General features: G+C 37.4%; 1 protein-coding gene across 4 annotated transcripts in view; it reads left to right on the top strand.

Annotated features, from left to right (window-relative positions):
• Positions 1-1,032: 1,032 nt before the first annotated feature.
• Positions 1,033-16,455, top strand: part of LOC133291990 (protein VASCULAR ASSOCIATED DEATH 1, chloroplastic) — a 32,285-nt gene continuing 16,862 nt past the window's right edge. For 2 of the 4 annotated variants that reach the window (XM_061490351.1, XM_061490349.1), the window contains exons 1-10: positions 1,033-1,385; positions 1,812-1,871; positions 2,647-2,697; positions 2,814-2,879; positions 3,607-3,702; positions 3,829-3,933; positions 11,766-11,866; positions 11,955-12,136; positions 16,059-16,099; positions 16,225-16,312. In XM_061490351.1, the coding sequence (XP_061346335.1) occupies positions 1,227-1,385; positions 1,812-1,871; positions 2,647-2,697; positions 2,814-2,879; positions 3,607-3,702; positions 3,829-3,933; positions 11,766-11,866; positions 11,955-12,136; positions 16,059-16,099; positions 16,225-16,312 (949 nt within the window). In that variant the 5' untranslated portion in view covers positions 1,033-1,226. Of the gene's footprint in view, positions 1,386-1,804; positions 1,872-2,646; positions 2,698-2,813; positions 2,880-3,606; positions 3,703-3,828; positions 3,934-11,765; positions 11,867-11,954; positions 12,137-16,058; positions 16,100-16,224; positions 16,313-16,455 lie in introns of all 4 variants that reach the window. The other 2 variants (XM_061490352.1, XM_061490350.1) reach the window with 2 other exon arrangements.

Raw genomic sequence — 16,455 nt, 5'->3', positions numbered from 1 at the left:
GGCTATATTCCATGGTTTGTCTTATGCCTGGAAGCAAGGTTGGAAAAGAATTGTTTTGGAATCTGACTCTCTTCAAGCTTTAAGCCTTCTTACTAATAAAGGTAATGGTACTCGAGAGCTCCCTTTGGTAGCTAAGATTCGAGTCCTCCTCCGGAAAGATTGGACCGTTGTGTTGAATTGGATCCCGAGGAAGTGTAACACATGTGCAGACTGGTTAACAAAACAGGCAGTGGAAGATACTCATGGCCTTACTATTTTTTCGTCCCCTCTTAATGGCATTATTAATCTGTTGGCTGCAGATCTGCTAGACCCTGGTGTTGTCTGCTGATATTAGTTAGGAGTCTTAGGCTATTGTTTTTGCTGTTCTGTTGTCTTTTGTTTCTGTCCTTTTCGTTTTCTTGTTTTCTGGTGTTTTTGTTTCTGTTTGTTTTGGGGCTATGCCCCTTGTTGTTACCAAAAAAAAAAAAAAAAAAAGATTAACGAAAATCAACGATTAAAATTTAATAGTAACAAGTAGTAAGAAAAATAGGTAGTAAGTATAACATTTCCTTTCAAATATATATAATATTAGTTTCGTAAATATATAATACTTAATATAATAATGGTTCCCGAAAGAATTAAATACTTAATAAATACAAGCTTATCAGTTATCTATCGAGAATAAATTCCTTACTACTCCGAACCTACGGTTGTTGGTGACACCTCCTTTTTCAATTAACCAAAAACATCCCAAACTAGGAAACATTTCAAAAAAATTCCATTCTAGTAAATTATTTATAAAATTAATCTCCCTCACACAAGAAAAAAGAAAAAGCCTTATCAGCAGCTAACTTTGACAACTATTTATCTAATTCTGGTAGCGTTAGCGTTCATTCACTTTACCACTTATGATGCGTAATCCCTACGGCTATGTCATAAATCAACCGAGGAAGAAAAGTCACGTGTAGAGATAGCAACATAGCCAGAAGCCAGAACAAAAAGCATGACCCCTTTTCTTCTTTTTCAGCTACCGACGTTGACTCAAAGCTCGAACCTACACTCATTAACGATTATAATAAATTTTCAAAAGTTTCTCAACAACGCTTCGCTTCGCTTCTTCGGTTCCGTCGTCGTTACTACTTATAACCGTAAAACCCCAACTACCATTCCCTCTCTTCTCATTTCACCCTAAATTCTCAGATCTACCTCTCTCTCTCTCTCTCTCTCTCTCTCTCTCTCTCTCTCTTATGGCTTCTACGGTTGTTGCCACCGCCACCGGGATTTCCGAACCGCCGCCTCTGGCTCCGCTGGATCCTTCTCCATCCAGATCAGCCTCAGCCGACGCCATTGATCGGAACGATTCTTCCAATTCCTCGCCGAACCTTTGCACGGATGCTGAAATTCAGGTACCTTTCTTGCTCTTGGAATAATCGTCGATGCTCAGTGCTTGCTGCATTTCTGATTCTTCGATTCGGTTCAATCGATGTTATGAAGTGTCGTTTACTTTACTGGAACCTTTTTTTGTGTGTGTGCGTGTGTGTGGCTATGTTTAGCTCATGTATATAATTGTTCGAAGTAGTTCAATTAGTTGCGGCTAGGTGAAGGTCATGTGTAAAGTTGTTGCTAATAGCTCAATTTATTGCGGCAATAGTTTGTGGAGTTTTAGGGATTTTGATGTTAGGATATCTTTGCTGTCTTACTTTGCTATGAGATTTTCTAATTTTTTATCCTTTTAACTGAAATTTGTATTTGGTTAAAAGTTTAAGTTCGACATATTAATGATCAGGTTTTATAATTTTGTACTTTTTTTTGGGTTTAACTTTTGGTTACAGTCTCCAGACGAGTTGAAGAGTGAAGAATATCGTCAATTGTTTCGTCTTCCAACAGAGGAAGTGAGTGATTTTCAACCTTCACGATTGATATTATAATTTCTTTTTTTGGACAATACATGGGAATCGAACCGCAAACCTAATACACACTGAACACACGCAACACCACTAGGCTAACCCTAGTGGTGCTGATATTATAATTTCTTTATGGTTTGTTTATTGGTTTTCTGATTATCATCATATAATAGAAAAGTTGGTAATCTTTATGTCTATTTGCATTTGCATGTTTTACCGAAAAACATGCATGTGTGTGGTCATGATATAAAGAGAGGATATCATTTACCTCTGCATATATATTTTCTGGAAGTCTAGAATGTTTTTTGATCAGGCACTCACAATACATTTTGGAAGGCTAGTTTAACTCGTGAAGCACCCTCTCTCTCTCTCTCTCTCTCTTTTAAACTTTTTCCTGTAATTCATTTTGGGCTGAACAGGTTTTGGGTTTAATTACCAATTTATCCTAATTTAGTTATATATTTTTACCCAAAATTCAATGCACAATATTTTATTTTGGTACTTTCACACCTAATAATTTTACCTTACACGTTGAACCAAATCTCATTCTTAAGCTACATTAGCAGTTGAGTGAGGCTACTTTAATGTTTTTATGTTCTCTAACACAATTATTTTAGATGAACATTGATATTGTAAAAGTTGTGGTTAGAAATGTGCATATTTATAGTTTGGGTGTCGCATACTTGAGAACTTACTGTGATTAAATTCCCCTTTTCTTTTTCCATAATTCATGACACTTCTTATTTGTTCTCCTTTTCTTTAGGTCCTTATTGAAGATTTTAATTGTGCCCTCCAGGAAAACATACTTATTCAGGTGATATTCTGGTCATTTACTTGTTAAATTGTAGTAATAAGATCAAATGCACCATTTGCTTCAACGTATAGCATTTTCTTTTGTTTTCCTAATGGTTTATTGATTGCTTGTTATAGGGTCATATGTACCTCTTTGTCAACTTTATTTGTTTCTACTCGAACATATTTGGGTTTGAGACAAAGGTAAGCTGCTTAACATAATAGTCTATGCATTTAAACTTATTCTTTTGAACTCTTTATGAGAGGAATTAAATTTATAATTACCTATAATATGTTGTATATATAAATAAGATATATATCAAGGTTAAAATCAATGCACATGCTAAATCTATTATGTTGACCATCTGCTAGTCTACTAAATATATTCTGATACATGGTATTTACTTTCTTAAAGTAATTTGGCTTTTGATATTGACCTTTATAAAAATGTCTTCTTTTAGTCCTTTAGTCGTAGGGAGGAGACATAAAATTTAACTACCTTGAATTTTGTTTTAGGTTTAAGTATATCCACCTAATTGGCTTCTGCTTCTAAATTGTGTGTGGGGCAGAATTTTGGTTTGCTTCTTAGGTTATTCCCACAAAGTTATCACTTTCTATTACCCATGTATGTATTGCATTTAAACTTATACAAACGTACATAATTACCAAAATACATAATTATTAAGATTCAGGAAAAAAAATAAACATTAACTACTCATTTTTGTGATGAAACAAAACTATCTTTCTAATGATATAATTGGTTATCTGAAGGGCCGAAATTTTGGCAGATGCCATTAAAAATAAATTTTAATGTAAAAGGAATCTCATTTCATGATTTTTGTAGTTAGGATGAGCTTTTTAGCTAGTGATTTTGGTTTTTTAATTTTCAAAGTTTTCTGCACCTCAGAAATACCAATGATTTATGTTTCAGAGAATAATCCCATTCCTTGAAGTCACAAGTGTACGGAGGGCAAAGACAGCAGGGCTCTTTCCCAATGCAATTGAAATTCTTGCCGTAAGCAAGAAGGTGTGTTAGACATGGAATAACATTTCTGCTACGTTGTATTTCAATGTATTTGTCCCTGAAATTATTTTCCCACTTGTTGTTTCTATTTAATTGTGCTGCAATGTCTGAATCCTCTTATTTATTCAGCAGTACTTCTTTGCATCCTTCCTATCCCGTGATGAAGCTTTCAAGATTATTAATGATGGATGGTCGCGACACCGCAATGGTCCCAGAGCAATTACGGAACAGCAGGTCTTTTACTATATAACTCTGTCTTGATACTACTTGTTTTATCATTTTTTTGTATTCTTGGCAGTATATAACTACCAATTTGTAAATTGGTAATGTGGTGTGTTTTAGGAAGGAATGGTGCCCCTCTACTATAGTAATCTGTTAATGGATAAGGGATTAAACCAGTTTGAGGATTAGTGAGGAAGCCATGGAGAAGTCCAATCATTGAATTACATCAGGATCTTGTATGAGTCTTTTTAATTTGGCTTTTGTAATGGATGCACAGACAAGACCTATTTAGGACGAGCTCTTGGAGTACAAGCCTTTCGTAGATAAATCCCTGGTTCATAAGGCTAAATTTGGAGTTCATTCCTGCTTGGAGAGATGGTGACAGACTCTTGATTATGGGGATTTTAGGCTAAATGCAACAGATACCAATAGTCTCTTTGTGATCCCCTTTTTGTTTAATGTGTTTTTCTTTATTTAAAATATTATCAGCTTATTTGGGGACAGAAATTGAAACCCAAACTCTCTGTAATCCTCTGTCTCTGGGATGTTTATATAACTCAGAAGATGCACTTCTATTTTTGAACTGCTTAGCAGCCATTGACCATTTCCACTTGGAATAGGAGTTTTGTGTCTTTGGTAAACCTTGGTTGTGCTATCAGAGTTTGGAGCAGTTTCTTCTCATTGATGGGATGTTTGGATTTATGGTGGGGTGCTAACTATGCTGTGCTTTGGTGTATTTGTTTTGAGAGAAATGCTCAATTTTGAAGGACTTGCTATGGGATATGGTTATTTTTATGGCCCCTTTGTGTTATTCAGCTCATGGTTTCTTCAAGGGGATTTCCTTTACAAGCACGCAAAGGGGTTGAAAAGATGTTTTGTGTTGACAAGTCTTTTTGTTTCTGCCATGCCCTCTTGAACCTGTTGTCAGGAGGATATCTTATGATCCCTTGTTCTTTATAACTTTTTATATTCTTAACATGCGGACTACGTGGGATTGGAAGAAGGATGTCATGCCTATGTCCTTTGCTTGATATGGATCCTTGCAATGAAAGTGACAATTAATAGTTGTAATCATAGTGATGTGGATTTCCTTAGAATGGTTGTGATATGAGAAGTTTCTTGTAGGATATGCTGAATGTCGATTTTTCTGTTCTTTTTCATTTAAAGGATTCTTTTCAGGTCTTCTAGCTTATGTGTGTTAGCGTTTAGGTGTAGTCTTTTTGTCACCATGTATTTGTACAAAATTGCATTGCACCCAGTAATTGCCAAACTAAAGTAGCAACACATAGATAATTACATTTTGCAATGATTTTTGTTGTTCATTTCCTCTTGAAAACTTGAGATCGTCTGATAGGAAACGATTCCTATCCAACAAAAGAGAGATTGTATTAGTAGTCGAAATTAGAAGATGCAAAAACGTAAGAGCACTTCCCCCAGCCATTGAAATTCCTCTGGGCCCCAAGCTCAAAGCTGAAACAGAAAGAAAATCATGTGACTGTAGACGGATCCCATAAATCTGCTTTTCTCTCTTTTCTAACTGATTTTCCCTTGATATATGTTATGTTATCCTCTCCTCCTTGTTACAACGATTGGTGTAGTTGCCATGTGACCCGGAGTTCATTGGTTCGATTCATGTAATCAGCCTCTTACAAATGCAAGGTAAGATTGCCTACTATAAACTCATACAATGGGTCGGGCCCTTACCTGGACCTTTGCACATGGTGGGAACTTTATAGCATCGTGTTGCTTTTTTTATATGTTATCCTCTTTTAATTAGTGTTTTGGTCTACAAGAATAGAATTGTAGAGACTTATTGGGCTCTACTTTAGTGGTAGTTGTGTCCATAGTTTTATCACTGTCTTTCTTTGAGTGCATTCTGTTGTAACAGTACCTCGCACATTAAAATATGACATTCTTTGTAATTGTTATAATTATTCATATTATATGGTTATTAGGATAGATTATTAGTTGATGTAGATTTAGCTCTATTCTAAGCAAGTAATTATCTTGCTAGGCCTATGTATTGTAATGAAACCGCAACAGTGATCAATTCAGAAATAAAATTCAGTTTTGGTGTTCTTTCCATATTCAAGTTGGTATCAGGACCTGGTTAAGTAGACTTGCTTGTTATCAGGATTGACCCATCAATGGGTTTGTCATCAAGCATGACAGCCCTGCGACTCTCCTCTCCTAAAATGTTGTAGAAAACTTTGGAGAGAGAAGAGAGAAGGAGTCTTCTTTCCCAGAATCTGAACTTTGATAGGATCATACTCAGAGTTCAAACTGGAGAGGAACCCAATGATGCATTCTTGTTCAACAAAGCTGGCCAAAGTGGAAGTATTCTTGCTGCACTCTATTTTCACATTCTAATATTGATTTTTTTTTTTTTTGGGTATTCATATTGATTTAGTTCAATCTACAACCTGTTAAGGATCTCATAATAATTTGTGACGGAGAGGACTCCCTGTTTCGTAGAAATTAGAAAAAATCTGTTTTCAACTCATAATAGGTGGCTCTGCCTGTTTCATGGAGCAACTCTGATGAAGGTTTTCCCAAATTTCACGAGCAGTAAGTACAAATTTGTAGTTTGGACTAACTCCAGGTGTCATAGAATTCCATAGCCATGGCTTGAAATGGGAGTCCTCATCATCCCACTCATTGAATTCAAGGTCATTCCTGCCAAAAGCTGCTCCTTTGATGTGGTTTAGCTTCCGATGACCTTTGAGGAAGATATGTATGACTTGGGTCCATTAGAAATAATTCTTTATGGTAAGACAATAGGTACGATGCAAGACTGGTTGGTAATTGGGAGTACGAAGCATGGTGATTTTTTTTTTTTGGGGGGGGTTTGACATAGTGATCTGGGTGGTGATTAGTCTCAATGTCTGACATGATGTAGGGTTACGTAGTGGAGAAGGTTCTGTTTGGGCAAGGCGAGGAGAGATCTGGGTTGAGGAGGCCAAGGCAAATTGAATGGGACTAGTGGCGAGCTAACGCCATGTGTGATCTAAACTGTGGTGTGTGGATTTGATGTGACAAATAGAGGGCACGTGAGTGGGTTTTTAGTGGTGGGTATTTGGGGGTTGGCTAGAGAGGGGACGACAATTTGCTAGATGAGGTCACTAGTTGGAGAAACGACTGCGGCTAGCAGTGAATGGCAGTTGACAGCGACAAGCTTGGTGGCTGGATAGAGATCTAAGCTCAATGTATGCACAAAAGCAGCTGGTGTGATTGCTGTGGTGAAGGTAGGCTAGGGTAGAATCTCCTAGATAGGGAGCTTTGATATCAAAAGGCCATTATGGATGCTGGTCGATATACCTTGAAATATCGGGTTAATGGTACACCGGATCAATTTAAAGCAATGCTAGTTACAAATGGATATACTCATACCTGGATAAAAATGAACACTGTGAGAGTCTTACGCTCTCTTGCTACTTAATTTGGGTGGGAATTACACTAGTGTAATGTTATAAATGCCTTCCTTCATGGAGGAATGGAGGAAGAAGTTTATATGGAAATTCTTCGTGGACATGATTCCTATAGTAGAAGAAATAAGGTGTGTAAATAAGGTTTACATTGAAACAGTCTTCCTGTCAATGGTTTGGAAGATTCACAAAGGCAATAGTGTTCTTGTGATATAGAAGGTTGTTAGAATATTAGATATGATATGATTAGATTTGATTAGATATGATTGGATTCTGTCTTATCCGTAAATAGTCTGACTGTATTCTGACTGTATTAGGATTAGGTTTGGATTAGGTTTGGGCCTTACACTTAAGCCCATTAGGGTCTCTATATATTGTAACTCCCTGACACAGATCAATACATAACGTATTCTTTTACATTTAACTTGGTATCAGAGCTATTTCGTTCTGGGAACCCTCGCTTCCGCTTAGAAATCTTGTTCTTCGCTTTAAAACCTAAGCCCACTGCTTAGGAGTCATCTTTTCTTTGCCGTGCGTCCTTCCGGTAAGACATCAAGGGCTGTAAGTCCTCTCTAGGCATCTTCTGCACGTGTCCACATCCCCAAACAGTTACCGGAGCACCATCAGCCACCGTCAGCCATTGTTCAGGCTGCCGGAGTACTTTTCCGGCGAGTTTTCAGTCTGGAACGAACGCGATCAGAACCCTCTCCTCCCGGCGACCTGCTCTGTGGAAGTCCGGCCACCATCGGAGTTGTCACGCGCTCTCACGCGCCTCCAGTCTTCTCTGCGCGTGGGCTTCACGCGCCACCTTCTGCTGGCGCGTGAGCACTATTCCGGCGGCTTTTTCCGGCCGGTCTTGGACAGAGAAGCTCGTCTTCTCCTCCTCTTTCTGGATCTGTGGTTGGTTCTTTGTGGGTCTGACTTTTTGTGCGCACCTCTTCTTGATTGGTGATCAGGTTCGTTTCTCTTTATTCGGTTTGTATCTTTGTGATTTGATACTATGGCAGCAAACCCTCCAATTCATTCGGAGGTCAAGTCTCCATCTCCTCCTTTGAGAAATTCTCCCAATATCATCTCTACCAATATTGGGTCCATTACCTCTTCAAAATTGAAGGGATCTGTTAATTACAAGAACTGGGCCACCTCTGTTCGAGTTTGGTTCTTTGGACAAGGATATGGGAACCATCTCACAACTAAGTCTACTGATGTCCCTAAGGAGGACAAGTCTGATTGGGAAAAGATTGACAACCAACTACTCGTAACCCTTATCCTCTTTATACCTTCTTGAGCTATGATCGCCTTTCTCCTCCTCATTTCACCTTTGTTTCTAGTCTTTCTTCTGTTTCTATTCCTAAGACCACAGGTGAAGCACTTTCCCATCCAGGATGGCGCCAAGCGATGCTTGATGAGATGACCGCACTTCATACCAATGGCACTTGGGACCTTGTTTCTGCTCCTCCAGAGAAGTCTATAGTTGGTTGTCGCTGGGTGTTTACTGTGAAAGTTGGACCTGATGGCCATGTTGATTGTCTCAAGGCACGCCTAGTTGCCAAGGGTTTTACTCAAATCTTTGGCCTTGATTATAGCGATACATTCTCTCCAGTCGCTAAGATGGCGTCCGTCCGCCTATTTCTTGCCCTTTCTGCTGTTCGTCACTGGCCACTTCTTCAACTTGACATCAAAAATGCCTTTCTTCATGGTGATTTACAAGAAGTTTACATGGAGCAACCACCTGGTTTTGTTGCTCAGGGGGAGTCTGGGAAGGTATGTCGTCTTCGAAAATCCTTATATGGTCTCAAGCAGTCTCCTCGAGCATGGTTCAGTCGCTTCAGTTCTGCTGTACAGGCGTTTGGCCTAATTCGCAGTAAAGTTGACCATTCTGTATTCTATAGGATTACATCTCCTAACAAGTGCATCTATTTGTTAGTCTATGTTGATGACATCATCCTCACCGGAAGTGATCAAGACGGAATCCATCAGTTAAAACAACATTTATTTAGTGCATTTCAAACAAAGGACCTTGGGAAGCTGCGCTACTTCTTGGGAATTGAGGTGGCGCAATCTAGACAGGGCATTTCTATCTGTCAAAGGAAGTATGCCTTGGATATCCTAGAGGAGACTGGTATGTTGGGGTGTAAACCAGTTGATACACCCATGGATCCTAATGTTAAGTTATTGCCCAGACAGGGGGAGCCGTTATCTGATCCTAGACGTTATCGAAGGCTGATTGGGAAGCTCAATTATCTTACTGTGACTAGGCCAGATATTTCTTTCGCTGTCAGTACGGCCAGTCAGTTCCTTGATTCCCCTTGTGATTCACATTGGGATGCTGCTGTGAGGATCCTCCGATACATCAAAGGAGCACCAGGAAAAGGTTTGTTGTATTCGGATCAGGGAAATACAGAAATTTGTGGTTACTCAGATGCCGATCGGGCAGGATCACCCTCGGACAGACGCTCTACTTCTGGTTATTGTGTCTTCTTCGGAGGAAACTTAATCTCATGGAAAAGCAAGAAACAACCTGTTGTTTCCCGATCTAGTGCAGAAGCTGAGTATCGTGCAATGGCAAATACTACCTGTGAGTTGATCTGGTTAAAGCAGTTGATTCAGGAGCTTCATCTTTGTGAACAGAAACAACCCATGACACTCATCTGTGATAATCAAGCTGCGCTACATATATCCTCTAATCCTGTTTTTCATGAGAGGACCAAACATATAGAGATTGATTGTCACTTCATTCGGGAAAAGATTCAGTCAGGAGAAATCAAGACAACTTTTGTCAACTCGTCTAATCAACTAGCAGATGTTTTCACTAAAGCTCTTGGAGGTCCTCGGGTTGAATACATTTGTAACAAGCTTGGTGCTCATAATATATACGCACCAGCTTGAGGGGGAGTGTTAGAATATTAGATATGATATGATTAGATTTGATTAGATATGATTGGATTCTGTCTTATCCGTAAATAGTCTGACTGTATTCTGACTGTATTAGGATTATGTTTGGATTAGGTTTGGGCCTTACACTTAAGCCCATTAGGGTCTCTATATATTGTAACTCCCTGACACAGATCAATACATAACGTATTCTTTTACATTTAACTAAGGTAATGTTGTCTTTCTTAAACATTCACAAGAAGGTAAAATCACTGTCTTACTTGTGTATGTTGATGGCAATTATATTAGTTGATGACTTAATTGAGAAGCAATTGCTAAATGAAAAATTAGTAGTTGAGTTTGAAATGAAAGATCTTGGAAGGCTAAAGTCTTCTTTGGGATTGTTGTTGCTACTCCAAATAGGGCATCTTTATTTCTCAAAGGAAATAAATATGTTCTTGATCTTCTCAAAGAGTCTGGAAAGCTGAATTGCAAGGCTATTGGTGTGCCCTATAGAATGGGAAATGATTAAGAGGGTCTCAAGGTTGATAGAGCTGAATATCAGAGTTGTATAAGGATCTTGATATAGTCGATGCATACTAGACTATATCTAGCATATGCTATTAATATTTGTTAGCAGTTCATGCATGACTTGTTGGTGAGACACTTGCAAGCCGTGACATTGTCTTAAAGCTACACTTGGAAGAGGATTATTATTTAGAAGGGGGTGGAAATTTATCTTATGGGAGTGTATACAGATGCTGATTAAGCAGGTTTAGTCATTGACAAGAGTCCAACTTGTATTTATTGTATGGTTTTTTGTGGAAACTTAGTAACATTGAGACGTAAGAAGCAAAACGTGGTTACTTGGTCAAGTGCATAGATTGAGTTTTGAGCTACAGCACAAGGAGTTTGTGAGTTACTATGGATGAAGATTATATTGGATGATCTTAGAACAAAGTAAGAAGCTCCTATGAAGTTGTTTGGTGACAACAAATCAGCCATTGACATTGCTCATAATTTGGTTTAGCATGATAGAACAAAACACACAAAATACACAGAGAGGGACCTGCACTTTTTTGAGAAATTAGATAGTGGATTGATCACCACAACATTTGTTACTTTAGGGTTTCCACTAATAGACGTGTCAACTGGGGCCTATCCATAGAGGTTTCAGAATCTTATTGGCTAGTTGGGGATGTTAGATATCCATTCACCACCTTTTTTTTTTTGCACTTTAAAATAGGATATTCTTTGTAATTATTGTAAATTATATGGTTATTAGGATAGATTATTAGTTGTCGTAGATTTAGCTCTATTAGGAAAGTAATTATTGGGAGTTGTGCTTAGGCAATTAATTACCTTGCTAGATATGTATATTATAATGAAACCATGTATAGTGATCAATTAAAAAATAATTATTTTTAGTTTTCTTTTTCACATTCAAGTCATTCTTTTCCTATCAGTAATAAGATTTTAAAATGCCAATTAATTGGTGGAAATTGCTTTTTGGTACCATTTCCTCATATCTTTATTTTATTTCAGGAATCAATATCTGAGTCCAGCAGCCAGGAGAATGGATTTATAGCTATTGAAAATGAAAAAAATTGCATTATACCAGATGATGAGTCTCTTTCGACCGACCAGTATGTCCATGATCATATTGGCTGTTGCTTTAGAATACGATTATATTGTTTGAGACTCATTTAGGCTTTTCTTTTGCGTGTGAATCAGGAGCAAAGATACTTCTATGTGCAAAGATGTGGGGCTTCCATCCGTTGTTGGAGATGACCCTGTATTGATGACAGTTTCAGAGAATCAATCCAGTGTAAAACGGGCTGCTGAACCTGAATTGAATAATGATGCCCCAAGTTTTAGGTGGAACTGGACTGAGGAAGATATTGATGCTCCGACAAGTGAGTTCTGGAGCATACAAATACCTTTTTATATTTTGGATTCATGCTCACAAACATTTGCAGTCATTTAGAAATTGTTTTGAAGAAAAATTTTCCACTTGGTTTTTGTTTTGGATTGTTCAACGGATGTCTCTTGTAGTGGATACAGGAAAGGTGTGGTCCTTTTGAATCATAAATAAAAATGACACCTTTTACTTTCCTGTTGCTTTAGGATTTAGGGGTATAGTTATGATATATGGACACAAAACTACCTCTACTAAAATTTGCAACAATCGGGTGGTTTTGATACACGGGATGGAATTAGAATTTAGTCTACTGTTGTCCTCCAAACATTTTGGCTACAATGAAACGGACAATAACACCATTTATCTTAAGTGGTGTAAGTAGTTATATATTGGTGTAAGTGTGTCAAATCTTAAATGCGTCACTTGACATATGCTTCTAGGATGTTGTAAACTCTATGGTAGGAGTGGTGTTGACGAGTTTATGAAACGATAACATATGGTTGATATTAGGAAATGAATGGCTCCCCCTAATTTTCTATATCTCTCTGGATCGAAGAATGACTCTCCTTAATTTGGTAGACACTTAACATTTGGATCCATTGGAGTGTCAATTGGCTTTGCAATCAACAAAGTTGTCTTCTCAAGAATGTTCGTACTGTACTTCCTCTTAGAGACGGAAAAACGGGTTGAATCTATCGAGTTGGCCTGTTTAACTAGCCATAAATGGTAGGTTGGGATTTCCAACCCACCAACCTGTTTGAACCTGCCTCACTTAAGGGTGGGTCAAAATGGGTTCAATGCGCCGTAGGATGGGTTGACCCAGCGGGTTGGTTTTTTTTTTAAACATTAATTAATGAACTTCTTTTACACCTTTTTTTGTCTTCATTTGATGCCTTTTACATCTATGGAGAGTATAATTTTTTTTTTTAAATTTCACTTTTCTAATATTTGGCAGTTGGTGGGACAAGGTGGGTTGGAGGTGGGTTAGGGTAGGTTGTAATTTTCAACCCACTTTTAAAAGTGGGGCAGGGCGGGTTAGCTGCTTTGCCACCGCGATGAGATAGCACAATACCATATTTGGATTGAGCAACCTCAATTCCTAAGAAATACCGTAATTTTCTAAGATCTTTTGTTTGAAAATGATGATAGAGATGTTTTACCTTGTAATGTCATGAGACATTACCTATGAAAAGAACATCATCAACATATACCACCAAATAAATAGATCCCAAAATTGAATGGTGATAGAAATAGTGGTCAAACCTTACTCCGAGTCAAGTCAAACTGTTGCAGAATAGCGCTAAATCTTTTAAACCTAACTTGTGGAGATTATTTGAGACCATATAGAGACTTGCGAAGACGATAAACCATACTAGATGCCCCCGAGCAACAAAATTAGGAGGTTGATCCATATACGCTTTCCTTAGCAAGATCACAATGAAGGAAAACCTTCTTGTTATCCAGCTGATATAGAAGTCAGTGACGATAGCAGCCATAGAAAGGAAAAAGCAAATTGAGGCCATTTTTTCCATAATTGAGAATCTGTCCCTAAAATCTAGTAGAAACACCGGAATGTATCCCTTTACCACGAATTGAGCCTAGAGATTGTCCACTTGACCATCAGGACCAACCTTGATAGTGAATACCCACCTATCATCATCCTGAATGAGATAAAGCCTCAACTATAGTCTTGGGAATAGTCACAAAAGACAAGGAAGAAAGACAAGCAAAATGCGAAGGTGAAAGCCGATGATAACTCAAAGTAATATAATGGTGTGAAGGATTAGAAGTAGTACGAATACCTTTGTGGAGAGCAATGGGTAGGTCCCTATCAGGAGGCAAGGCCTAAGCAGAGTCCACGGGAATCTCATCAACAATAGGAGCAGGTGCAATCTCAGGTGGTGGAGGTGGTCGACGCTAATATACCTGCAATGGGTGGATAGAAATTGGGTCGTTGGTGCGTGAATCATCTAAGAGAAATCTCAATGATGATTGCACAAGTGCAAATGCACCCTTCCAAGTAATAAATAGGAGTATAGAGTCCCGGTTATCGTACCCATGGGGAAAGTATCCTTGAGTTTGATTTAAAGATGTGTACTATGTTTAATACTACGTAATAAGGAGCGTCAATTTAAGTTTTAAAATTAACTTGGAAATTTCAATTGCCAATCGTTCCTCTTCACAAATGCATATTGTCTTTACACGGTTGAAGATTGAATTGATTCAAATCAATTCCTCTTGTAAGGAATGACAGTTCATAGGAATGAATCTTTAGGAAAAATGTTGTAAGTGCAGAAAAGTAAACGTGACAGAAAGTAACCTTATATTTTTGGTATTTTTCTTTTTATGGAATGCAAAGGTTGACGGGGAAACAACACAAAATGAGATAATTGGTTATCAAGAACAGAAGAAGGTATCTGATAAATGAGATAACAACATGTAGTGAGGACAACATCACCTCAAAAATGATAAGGGACATCCCCGTGGAGTAATAGTGTCCGAGTTGTTTCAATGAAATATCAGTTCTTTTGTTTGGCAACACCATCCTTTATGGGGGGTATGAGCATATGACGTTTGATGAAGAATGCATTAAATTTTGAAATTGGTAAAACAAATATTCTCATGCATTATCACTATGAATGTGCGGATAAGAACACTAAATTGAGCAAGAATTTCATGATAAAACTATTGCAATATAGAAAATTACTCGGACTAATTTTTTATTAAAAATAACCAAGTGCATTGAGAATAATTATCAATAAATATGACAAATAGGATCACTTGCTCACGATGGTCAAAACGATGGGTGCCTCGCCTGAAAAATCGCCGGTCAATGGCTATCAAAGGCTTTGAAATGGCTGCCTGAGAAGGACTAAAACCAGAAACTGGTGGATGTGACAGTTTTTTTGGGGGAAAAAAAGTTTACTTAGTAGACAATGGGTTCACCAAAAAGGCACGGATTAGGGTTCCTCTCGTTAGGTTGTAGATACCATGATAAATTATTGGAATCCGTGTGTCAACTACATAGCGGAGGCTCTATTATTGCATGGGTCAGTAGAATGTGCATTGGAGTTTGGACAATCATTTGCAATTTAATCGTTTTGTCATTTTTTTGGTAATTCATACTTTCTTTATTGACTTCTATGCCGAGGTTTTGAGTGTTAATTGTTTTGAAGTTGTTTTAGCAATTGTCTTAATTAAAAAGTTTCTGTCTTAAGACTTTTGCAGTTAGATTGTCTTTTTTTCCTCATTATGGACTTTCTACAATTGAGATTTTAATGTTTTTAACTGATTTTCTTAGAAATTTATTGTTTTAATCTACTTTATTTATTTATTTTTCTTTTTTTACCCTATGAGACCATGGGAACATATATTACTCTTCTTCCAGTTAGGTTTTCTTCTTTGATAAAACAAAACCAGTTTCCAATATAATTTGTGATGAAGATAATATGCAAAACTTTTCAAACCAGTCTTTTTAAGATGGCTGATGGCATGGATATTTGTTTGCATGGTCTTGACTGAGTTTGTGCCTACTGCAGTGCTCTGTTATGTATATCATATTTCGCTCTGAACGAAGACTGGTCATTTGCATGCCGTGGTTCTTTATATAGCTTAGTGTAGTACCTATTTAACACCATAAATTTAGTTGCATGTATATTCTGACAATATAATACATCCAGCATTTTATAGAATATTTGTTCGTCAGTTCATGCATTACTGCTTTCTTTAACTGCCGTTTCCTCAATGATAAAATTTATGAATTTCTTCTTTAGTTGCTTTTGTGATCTGTGAGTGTATATCTAGACCAATCATTAGGAAACTTTTTATGGGAGAGCGAGAAACACTTCATGTTTAAATACCCGTTGTGTTTCTAAATCTAATATTCTGATAATTTGAGCTTAATTTCTACTATGCAGCTCCGGAAGCTTATACATGTGTAGCAGAATCAGCGTTTCCGGTATTATTTTATTTGGAAGTTACTATTTATGTTTCTACTTTTTAAGTTTTTCCTTGCTGATTTGGTTGATATTAATTTTCAAAATTTATGAGATTTTCTTAAAGTTTTGAATCTACAAACTGCAGATAAAGGTTGAAGATTTCTTTAGGTACTTTTTCTCAGATGATGCTGTAAATTTTCTTGAGTCTTTTCATAAAAGATGCGGAGATAAAGGTAGCCTGCATGAAACTCTTAAACCTATTGAGTTTCAATTGTCATTTTCATTTTCTTGTTTTGTTTATTTTCATCATTGTCATTTAAATGATTTTAGTGAAGGAAAGATAACTGATGTCTTTCTCCATACCTTTTTTTTTTGG

This window comes from Gastrolobium bilobum, unplaced genomic scaffold, assembly GCF_033153095.1.
Source record: "Gastrolobium bilobum isolate Gb01-03AN ecotype WA unplaced genomic scaffold, APGP_CSIRO_Gbil_v1 utg60832, whole genome shotgun sequence".
Lineage (NCBI taxonomy): Eukaryota > Viridiplantae > Streptophyta > Magnoliopsida > Fabales > Fabaceae > Gastrolobium > Gastrolobium bilobum.
Note: the sequence above shows the minus strand (reverse complement) of the source record. Positions and strands in the feature narration are given on the sequence as shown.